The sequence below is a fragment of the Pteropus alecto genome, unplaced genomic scaffold, assembly GCF_000325575.1.
Source record: "Pteropus alecto unplaced genomic scaffold, ASM32557v1 scaffold7, whole genome shotgun sequence".
Lineage (NCBI taxonomy): Eukaryota > Metazoa > Chordata > Mammalia > Chiroptera > Pteropodidae > Pteropus > Pteropus alecto.
The window spans coordinates 32,713,274-32,727,916 of NW_006494614.1; the positions used below are offsets into that span (position 1 = coordinate 32,713,274).

Genomic DNA, 14,643 nt, shown 5'->3' on the forward strand with positions numbered 1-14,643 from the left:
TTTCTAAGATGTTTCTTTTCCAGATTAATGAGCTCAGAGCACTGTCTGCAGTCATGGCAGTATGTTGCTGTCACCATCCTGATAAAGAGATGCCATCCAGCCTTCAGCTGCCTGGAGGCTCAGCATCACTTGGCTCAAGCCAAATTCACATGACAAAATAGGTGACCTCGAAATAAAAATGAGGCAACATGGACACTCATTCTCAATCACTTTCAGAGTTGGAAACTGTCAAACCAATACCTACATAAACTGCCTAATTAAAAAGCGAGCAGAAATTGTCATTCTGCACCCTGGCGTTTTATTTTATTTCAGAAGAAGCCACTGCAATTATTTTTGCTTCTCTAAGTTAGCCTGTTTTTTGTAAATCCACAATTGTTTTGGAAAATTCAGCATCTAATACAGAGTACTGAATGCAAAGATTGATTGAATGAAGTGAGGAGAGAGAAAGGAAGATAAGGAGCTACTTAAAATAGACAAAGCATTTAGAGAACCTGGGACTAACCGAAGAGCTTGTTGACCTAAAAAATATATTCAGAGGTGTTGTTCTAAACTCAGAGGTTATCATCTCTATTATAAACCTGCAAATTAAAAAGAAAAAAAGGCAGGAGAGAAAGAAAGTTATATAAACCTACAACTTATTCAGCACAGCCACAATTTTTCTGATAAAATTAACCATATTAACATCAAAAAAAGTAACAACAGTTTACTCTTTTATACTTTCTGAAATTGCTATCTGAGGCAGATTTTGAGTCACATAAGATTTTCAGTATCCTGGTAGTATATCTAAGTTGGCATTAAACAATGTTTGGTTGCTTTTAAAAACCAATCCATTCTAAAAAGTGAAACTACCAGTCTGAAGATAAGCAAAATAATACACTACGAATCTGAAAGAGTTCCAAAAACATTTTGAGTAAAAGTATTGTTGTAAGAATTTCTATTCTGATTTAACAATTTATAACATGAAATTGTGATGATTTTTCAGGTTTATTTGCTAAAATCGCATTGATGTTTCTTAAGAGTCCAAAACATATTTGTAAAGTTTATTCCAACGTGTTCAGTGTTTAAAAATGGTTTCTGCATATCTTCACATTTAAACAATGCTCCCTGAAAAAATGGTCTGTAGCATGGAAAGGTAACTAGAAAACATCACAGAAGCCCACTTTCTTTTTACCTCCACTTTAAAAATAATTAATATTATCTGGAATTAAATGTGAGAAGGCAATTATATTTTTTGTTTATTAATCCCTCTTTCTGACAAAAGGAAAGGTAAAAGTTTAAACAGAGAGAGCTCATAATAAGACAGTGACAGTACTTGCAAAGGTAAGAAAGCAAACTCTGGGTTGCAAACTGTCTAGCTCTCCAACCATAAGGTAGAGTGGCACAGTGGGGCTTCCCTTCGCTGGATGTCCCCTGCAGTATGTTAACAGTCACAAACTCACCTACTACAATATTAAGTCCAGATACAGGAGCAGTATGCTAAACAGATCACTAAATTTAGACCCAAATTAGGCAGTGAGTGAGAAAGGAGAGAACAATGGCTTGACTACAGCAAGTCTTAAGTCTACATGGGTAAAAACTGGCTTCTGCCACACTTGTGGTATAGGTATATGTAGTTATTAAAAAAAAAAAAAGCAAAAGTAATTATTCATAAGTAGATAGGAAGACTTCTAGGCACACTGGATTTATTGCTTGCCAAAAGAGTGTTTTTTCAATACATAACTCAGAAACACCAAGACTTGACAGTTATACAAGGTCATTTTAGCAGGCTTAAAAATCAGCCTTAGATTTCATTAAACAGCCCAGAGCTACAGACCACAGACACTGATCAGCATCTCATGGTCGGACAGAGACAACTAACTCAGGCCTTTAATCAAAGTCTAGCCTCTAGACTTTGTAGGACGATGACTCTACTGGTAAGTCATTCATCCACTTACTCTGAGGTGTTGTCCTAGTGCTAGCGATGATTTGTACTAAAACTATCTTTTAGTTCCTTGTTAACTCAAGTTTGCAAAGTAATTAGCCAGGGTGTACAGTCTCTGGCCATGTTTCTCTGTACACAGCACTACTTGCCCTAAAAGTGAAATAAACTCATGACCTCGTTGGCATGGTATGCTAATAGTAATCAGTGGTTCCGTAACTTCAGCCATCCCCGTTCCATCTTCACAATTTTTACCATACTGGTATAGCACATATATTCTGTATTATTTAGCTCATTCTTTTAAATCATCTTTTTAAATCTGAGTAAGATTTATTTTTTAAAAAAGCAATTTTCTTTAAATCATGAACATGAGTAAGGGCTACCACGCCCTTAAGATAAATGTAACAGTAAATACAATATAGTATTATTAAATTTTATAGAAGGCAATCCAAAAGGAATATTTTTGGATAACTTTCTCACCATGATTCAATATTAAAAACTGCTGTTTTGCAGTACTGCTTAAAATCGTCTCGAGCAGTACCAGTGGTGTATGCCTTACATTTTGGGAAAAACTGAACTAAATGGATGATATAGTACTGTGATGTAAGTCAAATTACAACATAGACTATAAAATTCAAATTACTAACCCTTCAGGCAGATTCATGATGCACAACGAAAGTCTGCCCTAGATTCTTGGATAACGAAATAGTACTATAGGGTAATAACTCTTCTCACATATCCAGAATAATTTTCCTCGAACAGGTAAGAATCAGGAGCAGAAAACAGACATAAAGCTCAAGCATTGACGCATATGTATTCCACCACAGAAAGCTGCTTTAGAACTTAATTCAAAGCCTATAGGCCTTTTTAGACATTTTAACAGCATATTCAGATAACAATCTCATATACTCCATCCTCTTTTCTATGTTCAAGAGAAACATTTGGTTTCTTTTATCCCACATATATTTTTTAACTATTTTCCTGACTTAAAAAATAATCCACCAAGTTAGAACATGAGAAATCTGTCACTTTTCTCACCTCGCACTGGTTTGTAAGGAAGCAGGGCTTTGTCCCGTTCCTTCACAGAACAAGACCCAGCACCGGGAGTGGGGATGTTGTACAAAGTTAGCTAAGTGGTGAGTGGCAGGGCCCAGGCTCCTATCCAGAGTCCTCTCTGCTGAGCACATCTAGCCATCCTGGGCATAAAACCATACAAACTGCGCTCATCCCAAGCAAGCATCTACTTTTACCTCAGAAAAAGTCCCCACAGCCTATATATAACCTATAAGCAATGCCCTCTTTCTTCCTAAGTTCTCTCTTCTCTTTTCTAACACAACACACAATTCCCCTGACTTTGTGCCTGAAATATCAGAAAACGAAGCCACAAAAGTCAGGGTTTGGGAGTCTTGGCAGTTCCTCGCAGCCTAGGAAATGAGCCTATAAAAACTTTTCTCCTCCTCCTTTACAGATTTTTTTGGAGTGAAACACAAAACTTGTCTTTTTATCCTCATTTGAGCCAGGGGAACATCAGGAAAGGTCTAATTTTGCTCTTGGAATCAAAGCCAACTTGAGCTTAAGTCAGTTCTAGCATATTACCCTGTAACCAGGAGTATCCTGAAGGCTTCCCACCTTCCACATGGGAAGATGCAGGGGTGCCAGAAGCTGAGTGCATGTGTGCTACACGAAGCTGCTGGAGGAACATTAGGAGTGGACTTGTCGTGTCTAAGGTCTTGCTTACTCAGTGTGCCCAGTGGAACAGCAGGATCGGCAACCCCTGGAGATTCTCAGCAGTGCAGAATCTCAAGCCCCACTCCAGATCTACTGCATCAGAATCTGCATTGCCACAATATCCTTTGGTAATTCATTGCGTGTTTAAGTTTGACAAGTACTGATACAATGAACTTGAGTGGTCTAATACCAACATCCTGTCTTCCTCCTTCATGGTTAAGCAATGCTCTTCAGAAAATCAGTGAATAAAGGTCCTACGAAGAAGTGAATAAAGGTGAATGAAAGAAGTGAATAAAGGTCCTACAATGGCAATTGTCAGTCCTGGCTATAGCCCTGCTAAAACCCAGGGACTGGGCAGGAACTCGAAGGAACAAGCTCTGATCATGGATCAGGCAGCCTCAGCTGGGGCAAGACGAGAGGCTCATAGAGGCCTCCAGCCCCAAGCCTCAAACCCTTACCAAGGCCTGCATCCACATAAAGTAGGGGTTCTCACATTCTCAGGCTGCAGACTTTGTGACTTTTATTTACCTACTCAGTTGCCTAGGAAATTCACATTAATGTGATTTTTATCTGCAAAAAAAAAGAGAGAGAGGTAGTACAATGAGATTTGACTGACCTGGAAATAGCTCAAGACCCATCCATGTGCCTATTAGTTACAGTAAATGGTGACCTTGTTCTGCTCTGTCATCTGCATGTTTTTTTTTTTTTTCACAGCCTCAAAGAAAGCCCTGAACCCTGCCATCCTCCATGCTGTCCACTGTCCCCTACACCACACACACACACACACACACACACACACACACACACACACAAACACCTTCATGATACTGAGCCAGAGCAAGGTTCTGCCAGTAGTGAAAGGGGGTGGTCAACTCACCCTCGGCATTTGTAAAACAGCCTGATTGAGAAGGCGAAAGATCTGTAGAATCCGCCACAAAACTCCATGGATGTGCAGAAGGAAAGGCTGAAAATGAGGACAGGATAAAAAAGAGGAAGAGGAGGCTACGTACCCTAAGGAGAGGATACTTTTCTGTGTCCTGACACTAACTTCAGTAAAAGCTTAGCTTCATTTATCAACATGCTGGAAGGTATAAATGGACACATGTGAGGAGGTGTGTAACCCTTCTTCCTCACTATGAACGTTTGAAAAAAAAAGTTCATATGGCAACTGGTAAAACAGGCAGCTGACGATGCCGGCTTTCTACAGAGCATCACATCCCAATTGAGTTAATAATGGGACTGGGAACTTTCCAGCTCTATGTTTTCTCTCCTTTCAAATAATTAAAGTCAATACTTCTCTTTCTCAAGGATTTCTGGACCCCTGCTTATTTTCCTTTCTAATGCCAATTTCAAAACTGCCATTTTATTTCTTCAGATTGTATAAGTTCAGTGACCATTTTACTCTACTTCCTTGCAGAGTTAATAGGCAGCCACCCTTTACAACTGAGATAATTGCTAAAATAAGAAAGAGCAGTTCCAGTTATGTATATCTCAGATAAGGTAATACAGGAGATAGTCTCAGAAGCAATTTCGGCCTCAGACACCTGCTCCATCTACATGCTCCAGTGTAAGATAAGCTGCTCATCAAGAGGTCTGCGCCAAGGAGTAGAGCCATGCTCTATACAGTTTGCCACCCCTGTCCCAGGGCAGACAATCTTTAGGGTATCCAGCAACCTATAGCTTATGGCTTATGGTTGGCTTAAAAAGATGAGCTGGGTCAACCAATCCTGAGAAATTTGTCACTGGCAAACAGATGCCACAGCAGGTGCAGAAGCCAAAAATTGTATGGAGAGAGACCACAACAAACTGGTTCTGGAGAGGCCAGTTTCAAGAGAGCAGGTCAGCAGAGAGAGAACAGAGCACTCACAAACAAAAGCAGGCACACCACTAACAGACAGAGGCCATGAAACCCCTAAGATAATGTCAGATTATCTTACGCTTTTGGAACGTCAGTTCCACTCCCGTCCTTATAATCAAATCTCCTTTACCTAAGCAGATCTGGGGCCCCTGCAACCAAACAAGCCACTGTAAAACATGCCCTCTAAAATAATTTTTTTACACTTTTTCTAGTACCTTCAAGTAAGAAATAATTCTCATGAAAAATAAACCCTATGTCAAAAACATATGGCTTGGCCTAACAACAGTTTCCAATTTATGGGACCTGATAGATGACAGCAATTTAAAAGCTGTTAAATGTGGGGGGTAAAACAATTTTCATTTCATCATATTTTCAATCAAGTACTGGTTATCACTGCTGCCTTATAACAATGACACACACACAAAAATACTGTATCTGGGCCTTGGAGTTTCTGCGGAAGACGTGAGAATGAGGTTCACTGAGAAGAAGCTTAGCGATTTTTGTAGGAAAGCAAAAACAAAACACAAAACAAAACAGGTATGTAATATGAGAAAAAGAAAAAGATTACCATTTTTATAAATAATTCAGAGTATACTGGGGCCTATCCTGAGGAAATTATAACAGAGTCCTTGCAAGAACTGAATCCCATCACCAAAGACAGGACCACTGGGAGCTGCAATTTAACTTAATTAACCAAATATGTGATAATAAATGGGGACCAACCCACTCTGGCATTGCTTAAGGGGCTACAAAACATGAGGTTAAACTAGGGTGCTCGTTTAAAAGTGAAAGGTTAAACGGGACACAAATACCCTATTAGAATGTTCAATAAAAATGAAGCAACTTTACAGTGAAATCTGAAAATCAAAATGAACTCAAAAATACACTACAAACTCCAGTAGGCAGACCCAGTAGTGACCTAATCAGAGACAAACTGGCAGAAGATGCTTAACAGCAAGCAGGTCTGTTCACTGCAGGAAGGCGGATTCTCACGGGAGCATATCAGGCAACTGAGCCACAGAAGAAGAAACCCTTTCTTCCTTAGGATGGTTTCCCCTAGCCTCAGCAGCCCCCAATCACTGGACAAATGACCACCAGCCCTAAATGTGAGTAAAATGAGGGGCTAGATTACTTAATTTTCCAAATAATTCTCTAACTCAGTCAGACTGAACCTACTTTGAGATGGTTATCCTTTAAAAACTGTTATGAAAAGTTTTTGGTAAATACCTGTAAGTTAACTAAAATATTCGATAATGGCATTAATTTCATCCCAAAACTTATACTTATACACAACTTTCCCATAACCATCAGGAAAAGCACGTCGATAACATTTATCCAGTTATGTTTATTAAAAATTGCCCCCAGCATCAAAAGAGACAAATGGACAATTCAAGTGGAATCTTTTTCTTACCATTTCGGGACACATCAAGTTCCACCAGCTGCATGAAGTTTGCTATTTCTGGAGGGAGCCGCTGAATTTCATTATCACTAAGTCCAAGCTTTCGTAATTTGACCAGCTGGAAAAATTGCTGCAAGACAAAACAGTTTCACATAGGTCTCACATAGATTTGCAATGTAAACTTTTTATCCAATATTAAATCTAAAACGATGTCTTTTAAAAATTAGTGAGAATTGCATCAATATGTTTCCTGATTTTGATACTGTACTAGTTATATAAAGATGTCAACACTGGGATAAACCGAGTATAAAAGACATCTCTGTTCTATTTTTACAACTCTCTATCTAATCTATAATTATCTCAAAAAGAAATGTTTTAAAAATGAATAAGTGACTTAGGGAAAATAATTAAGTACTCCTTTAAGCTATCCAGTAGGTGGTCACATTTTCTGCTAATGAAAATTGACGTTAAATCTGCAATGTTAAACATGTGAAAATTAGAATAAAATATTTTAAAGACATTTTTAAAAGGAATTACTATGTGTCAGAAAATATATAACTATCCCCCAAATGTGTGGTCGAGAAAACATTATTTTGACAAATCTAAAAAAGAACTCGCACTAGATACTTCCATTAACCATGGCAGAATGGCACTGGACTCGACAAGTAAGAAGACAATGGCGCAATGCCTTTTCTAACACAACACACAATGCCTTCAAAATTCCAAAAACCATTATTCCCAACTTAAAACTGCATACCCAGAGAAACTATCAATCAAGTATGATGACAGAATAAAGACATTTTCAGATATGCATAGTCTCAAAAAACTTATCTTCCTTGTACCTTTCTCAGGAATCCACCAAAATATAGAAGTAAATCTAAAAGGAGCAGGATCTGAGACCCAGAAACAGACAAGCAACAAAACAGGGATGAAGGAAATGCCTAGGATAAATTACTGAAGGGAATTCCAAGATGTCAGCAAAGCAAGAGGCCCTAGGAGCAGCAACCAGTCCACAATGAAGAAAACATGAAGGCTCTCAGAGGAAAGTTTTGAACAACAACAAAAAATAAAAACACATCTGAGGGATTATCTGATATGTTTGGAAGTAATGAGAAGATTTGTTTGATGATAAATTAGAATCAGGAATGTTTGGTGATAAATTAGAAACAGAAAGAAAAGGCAAGGAAAAAGAGGAGGAAGTTATTAATTTCCAGGAAAATATAAAGTATAAGAAGATATAATCATAATATAAACATAAGATTTGGTTATGAACAATACTTACAGTCATTATATTTTAATATCTACATATTGATAAACCAAAATTTATGTTATGTCAATGTCACAAGGATAGGAAAGAAACAGTAAGAGCTAAAGCCTCATCTTCCATAGAAATCAATGGGTAACCAAAAGTAAAAACAAATAATCATCATCAAACTGTAAAAGCAAGCCATTTAGCAAGTGAAGGCAAATATCAATAGAAACATCAGAGAGCTGAAGGTTCTCAAAGCCAGAAACTGGAGTGGGAAAAGGGAGGGCAAGAGACTGCTGTTCTCCACTGTCACACCACACAGCTTATTGGATTTTTAAAAACCATTTGCATCTATTACTTTGCTAAAAATAGAAACCAAATTTACAAAGGAAAAAGTCTCCACTAAGATTACAGGGGGTTCCAAATGATAATTTTGAAGAATGCTAATATTTAATAAGCTTCATCTTTTTAACTTATTTAGTAAAAGGAACTATATACTTATTTAATCAAAAAGAAGGAACTGTCTTCTGGAAAGCAATTGGTCAATGCATAAAACATAAGTTTTCAAGTCCACTGACATAACGATACTTTGAACATTGTCCTTGTAATATAAATGAAAATAAGAAAAACAAGCTACAATGCACAGTATGTCTGCGCACTATCATCAATAAACATGAAAAACTGAAAAACATGTCAAATAAGAGAAATGACTAGTATGTTAACAAATGATTCAATAATAAGCAAGCCACAAAAATGGTTACTATAAAGGCCACACTACTAGAATAAGATTTACTATGAAAATATAATTTAAAAAGAAAATGAAATTGTAAGCACACTATGTAAAAAAGGGTGTGTGCATGTTGATAGGAAGAAAACACAGGGGGAAAAAAGTTTTGCCAGGTATAAAGAAAATGCATAAACAACTTTAAATTATTTTTATCAAAAAAGATACTTTAAAATAAAAATGAACTATGAATCTCAGTGAGTGACTGCTACCAATTAGCTGTATATGATAATGAAGGTGCTCCACAAAAGGACTAATCCTTTGGGTTTCTTTAATCACACAGTTAAGATTTAATTTCTTAAGGAAAGGTATTGAAATTTCTTTATGCTGGTTGTACTAAAGCATTAGCTGACATAAAAGCCATTCAAAAGAGTCACATATTTGAATAATTGAGCTTATGCCAATTGTTCAAAGAGTCTGACAGTTTCATAATGCATCAATGTGTTTACTCAAGCATGAAAAGCTCACTTTCTTTTCCAGGAAAGATGTAATAGCAACAGCACAAAAACCATCACCAATTCCATATATTCAAGGACCATTCAGAAGTAATACAAGCAGAAATCAAGTCAATAAGGTACTTAGATCTACAGTGAATAAATAATAAGTTAGTTCTATGTCTGTGGAAATGACAGACTACAAATTCCCACATCCAAAAGAAATCATAACCGCAAGCAAATTTAAGTTTTGTTCTGCATGTTAAAAGCATCCTCAAATAGAGTCTGTCACAAATACTACTTTATTCAACTTAGGAAGCACATGCCAGATGTAAAAACAACCCTATCTGACAGGATCCCAAAATGAAAACAGTAATTCTTCAATCCTTCCCTCATTATCCTGATGGGATCTTAATTTGGCATCCAAATGCTTTAAATATACTATCTTCGTTATAGGACCAACACAATACCACTAAGACTTTATTAAATCCTTAAGTTTTCAATTTCTTCAGATAGGCAGGGAAAAGAAAAAAAAACTCAACAGGCTATAAACCTTCTATCTTCTCTTTGAGATTAGCCAGGGCACATGAAGAACAATTCATGTAGCTGTTTTTGGCAGGGCGCCTGAGTGCAGAGCGATCATGTGATGGAACACACAGACACCATTCTTCAGCTATACCATGTTTGATTATAGCACACTGGCCCAGTTAGAGCACATTTTGTACAATCATGTGCAAAACAAAACAAAACAAAAAAACAACAATTTGCCTTGGCTTATTAGGCTATACTAAGTCTTCTTATACCACCATTGTTTTTAGTAGCTATAGAGTCTCCGACTGAACAAAATGTTTCTTTTTCCCATTTTCCATTTTTGACAAGGTTCTTTTTCCTTCTCTTTTGATACAGTGTTAGTACCTCCCTTCTTCTTAGAAAGAGACATAAGGAAATCTCAGTCCTAAAAGAGGACACAGCTCTTTTAGGACTGAACAATCAGTCCATTGTCTCTCCCATTGCAGTTATGATATTCAGTCAATTGTCTCTCCCATTGCCCAAATGTCTCAGTAACATAGAGAAAGCATAAACCACTGTTACAGATTCACCTGGAGGACAACAGTGTAAAGAATGTTATTAAACTTCTGAAAAATGCTTAAGCTGTAATGATACCAAATTTACTAGATTTTCCTTCTGGAGACATTCTAACCTTTCCACTAAATGTTGACCCAGTTCCATCCTACATAACTCTTATGACATTTCTACTCCTCTTGTTACTGGTCTGAACTACCTTTTTGGTCAATCTCCTTAGTAAAGATATGGTAAGTCAATGGTTCTAATCTCTAGGTAAGATTAGCAGTTATTAAAGTATATATCATTTGAATCAGCTGACAATGTTCTTTTCTATAAGATTTATAAAAAGTGACTGTGACTTTATTACCCAGAAATTCTACTCCTAGATGTATATCTTTTTTCAAAAATCCCTCAAATATTATTCCAGAATACATGCAGGATTGTGCTTGACAGAATTATTCATAATAGCCCAAGACTGTAAATAACCCAAACTCCCATCAATAGTAGATCTGATAGAATATTCTTACAATGAAATTCTAAACAGCAATGAAAATGAAAGCTTACTGTTAATCATAATACGAAGGAATCTTAGAAATAATATTCACCAAATAAATCCAGATACAAAAGAATATATACATTATCCTACTTATATAATGTTTGAAAAAAATCACCAAAACTAAACAACTTTTCTTAAGAGATGCATATAGAGGTGGCAAAAACTATAAAGAAAAGCAAAGAATTGATTACTATAAAATCAAGTTAGTGATTAATATAAAATCTAGGTGTGAGGGAGAGGACTGTGACCACGAAGGGCATGCAATGGGCTTTTGGAGTCCTGGCAATGTTCAGTTTCTGAATGGTAGTTACAGGTGTTCATTTTATAATTTGTTATAAGCTGTACATTTACACATTATGCATTTCCTACATATGTGCTTTACTTCATAATAAGAAAAGTTTTTTAAAAAACTACTTACTAACCATGAAAGAAAATACCAATTAGCACCAAAGAGGTCAAATTCTTCAACTCATCAGAATTAATGATAATGAAAACAATGGCATTATATCTGGAAGAGGAAGAGAAGTGACCACAGTGACTAAAACAATGATATCAGTAACTATAATGCTACTGCCGTTATGATATTCAGCTGTCAACCTTTACTAACAGATTCTCTGTTCTTGGCAGTGAACTAAAGACTTTACAGGGATTAGATTCATTAATCATCTCAATGTTGCCACAATGCTGATACCTACATGTATTAGTTAGCCTTTGCTGCATAACAAAACATCTCAACCTTAGTGACTCAAAAAAACCATTTTTTTCAACTCTCACATTTCTGTGGGTTGGCTAGGCAATTCCTCTGCCACTGTCTCCTGAGCTCACTCAATCAACTACATTCAGCTGGAAGGTCAGAAGGGCTGGACCGTCCATTCTGGCCTCACTCTAATAGCCTGGTAATTAGTGCTAGCTGTCAGTTGGAGGGCATTTTTTCTCCACAAGGCTTTTTGTCTTCTCCCTTATGATAAAGTGGCTTCTCTATATGAAGTTCTCCAAGCAGCATCCAAAGGGGCAAAGCAAGAGGCTGCAAGGACTCTTGTAGCCTGGACCTTGAAATTTACACCATGTCATTCCTGTAGTATTCAGAGAAGTACTGAAATAGTCTCTATTGATAGATGGAAGGAGCAGCAAAAATCACACTGAAAAGAGGCATGGAATGGAAGAACTCTGGTAGGTTAAACAATCTACCACAAAATGAGGTAGGAACCACAAGTACGCCACGAAGAAACACACATTAAAACTAGACATTATCCTAGAAAATTCTATGGTTGATCACAGAGTAATGACTTTTCTAAAGGAAATTTAAACAAAAAATACAATAATACATTGAGTAAACTTTGGCTAAGATATGACTTTTGATACAAGAGAAGGTTATTGATAGAGGGAAAAGCCCACGAAATATTCAGAAGAGTGGATGGATCCATTGATCAAAGCAGAAAATTTAAATAATCATATCTCACATCAAGAATCTGAATTTAAATGGGTTTTAGTAAACACTCAAAAATAAAAATTAATAAAATTAAATATTAATAAGACACTTTTTTAGAGTGTTTTGGTAAAGAGGTGTGGAATGGGAATGTCCCTGGGTAAATCACTTGGCTTTGTTGGTCCTGTTTTCTTGTGTAAAAAATAAACATTAAATGACCAAAGGGCTCTTTTTACTTCTAAAAATTATAGGATTGAATTTCAAAACCTTCAATATACCATTAAGAAAAATGAAAATCCTATTAGCACACAATATATTAAGCATGGGGTTAAAATGCTTAAAATTACAGAAAGTAGATTAGTGGTTGCCTGGGAAATAAAGAATAACTGCTAGTGGGTATGGAGTTTCTTTTAGGGTGATGAAAACATTCTAAACTTGATTGTGGTAATGGCTGCACAACTCCGAATATACTAAAAACCCTGAATCATGCTTTTGAAATAAGTGAATTGTATAGTATATGAATTACATCTTAAAGACATCAAATCACGCATAGAATTGGTAGGCATCAAATGAAGAAGGACTCTCTTTTGGTAATAAAAGACTAAGCTAGGAATACATGAATACTTTTATTTAACTGAATCCTTGTATGCACCAATGAGGTAAATTTTTTTTTCTTCCGGTTAATAGATGAGAAAACTGAAGTTCAACAACATGGCTTCTCTGACACTGCTGCCAGTTGATAACATTCTTTAAGGAAAATTCCAAAGCCCAACCATGTTGGAAGATTGTAGAGTAACACATTTTTAGGTGACTATCTGGCAAACAAAAAACATTAGTGAAACTATATTCTAGTAAGAAGAGTAAAGGGGAGGGGAGACTTTAGGCTAGAAAAAGGATAACTGTTATAAGTGCCAATGCTGTATTCCATCTTGTTTAACGAGTTGAGAGCGAAAGAAAAGAGCATGCTAATGAAACGTGCATGTAAAAGCACATATGCAGTGTGGCTGCCAATTTGATCCAGGCAGAGAAAGCAGACATGAAAGGAAAGAAATCGAGACAGATAAGGAAATGAATCAACTTTTAGAGGATCATGGACATAGAGACCTAACTCCAAATAAAGCCTTAGGCAAGTGAAAGGCTGAAATAGACAGTGAAAGCAATAGACAGAAATTTGATACAAGTTTACAATATGATCTAGCAAAAAGACATAAAGAAAAAAAGATTTGGTCCAGTTTTGGAGACAAAGGAAGAGGTATCACCCAGAAGCAGGGCAGTCCTAGTAAAATTCAAAAAAGACTAACTACACTGTCTATTCAACTAGCGATTCAAAATTTTTAAGCAATTTTCAGACAGACATCGAATGAAATTCAGGAAAGTCACAAATATTTAAGAATTTGAAACACTGATTTACAATATAGAAAGCTTATATCCACACACTATTTATATTTGCAATTTAGAAAGCTTATATCCACACATGGGCCAGGTAACAATAAATATGAAGTGAGATAAAAGGTTTAATCCCTAAATAAAACCAGCAACTTCCTCTACAATATGAAGCAGGGAGAAATATATTTCCTTGACTATTTATTTGCTATAAGAAAAAAAAAAGTCTCCTGTTCTAAAATATGTATTTTTAATCAGTTCATAATTCAGAGGCACAGATACCCTTTCTTTATGCAACAGAAAAGGAAGTGCTCTTTTCCTTATGTGGCCCTAAAAAAAAAAAAAAACAAAAAAAAACACAGGTTGATCAATTTCCATGAAGCAAATCAGTTTTCACTGAGGTTAGCATGCATACTTGAGCATTCAGGATAAAGATATTTATAATTGACTTTGCTTGAAATATTTCCCTTTCCAATTTTGCTGTCTTCTAGCCTCTACTAATAACTTTATCCTCTCACTGGTTAATATATTTTACTGTTTTCAAGGTACTTTCATGTTATCAAGCTGTCGCCATTAATTAACGCTAACAATTAATGTTCCAAGGGTACCTCCACCTCCAATAATTAAAATAGCTCAGAGGTGAATCACTTTGAAACTGTAAAGGAACATTTTATTTATTGTGCTTTGATCAGAAGAGTAGATAAAGCTGGTAGAGTTATTTACAATGGTTTGGAGAAGAGAAACTTGTATTAAAAGTAAGATGGATTAGGACAGCATTACTTTACTGAGAACTTGAATGGAGGGGACAGCCGTAGACATGGGAGAACAGGCTGATGGCAAAGT

The 14,643-nt window shown here is 36.3% G+C and overlaps 1 protein-coding gene across 1 annotated transcript in view; it reads right to left on the reverse strand.

The window, feature by feature from the left end:
* Positions 1-14,643, reverse strand: part of LRRC1 (leucine rich repeat containing 1) — a 118,340-nt gene that overhangs the window by 66,886 nt on the left and 36,811 nt on the right. Inside the window, exon 2 of the mRNA XM_006926431.3 lies at positions 6,916-7,033. Coding sequence (XP_006926493.1) covers positions 6,916-7,033 — 118 coding nt within the window. The remainder of the gene's footprint in view (positions 1-6,915; positions 7,034-14,643) is intronic.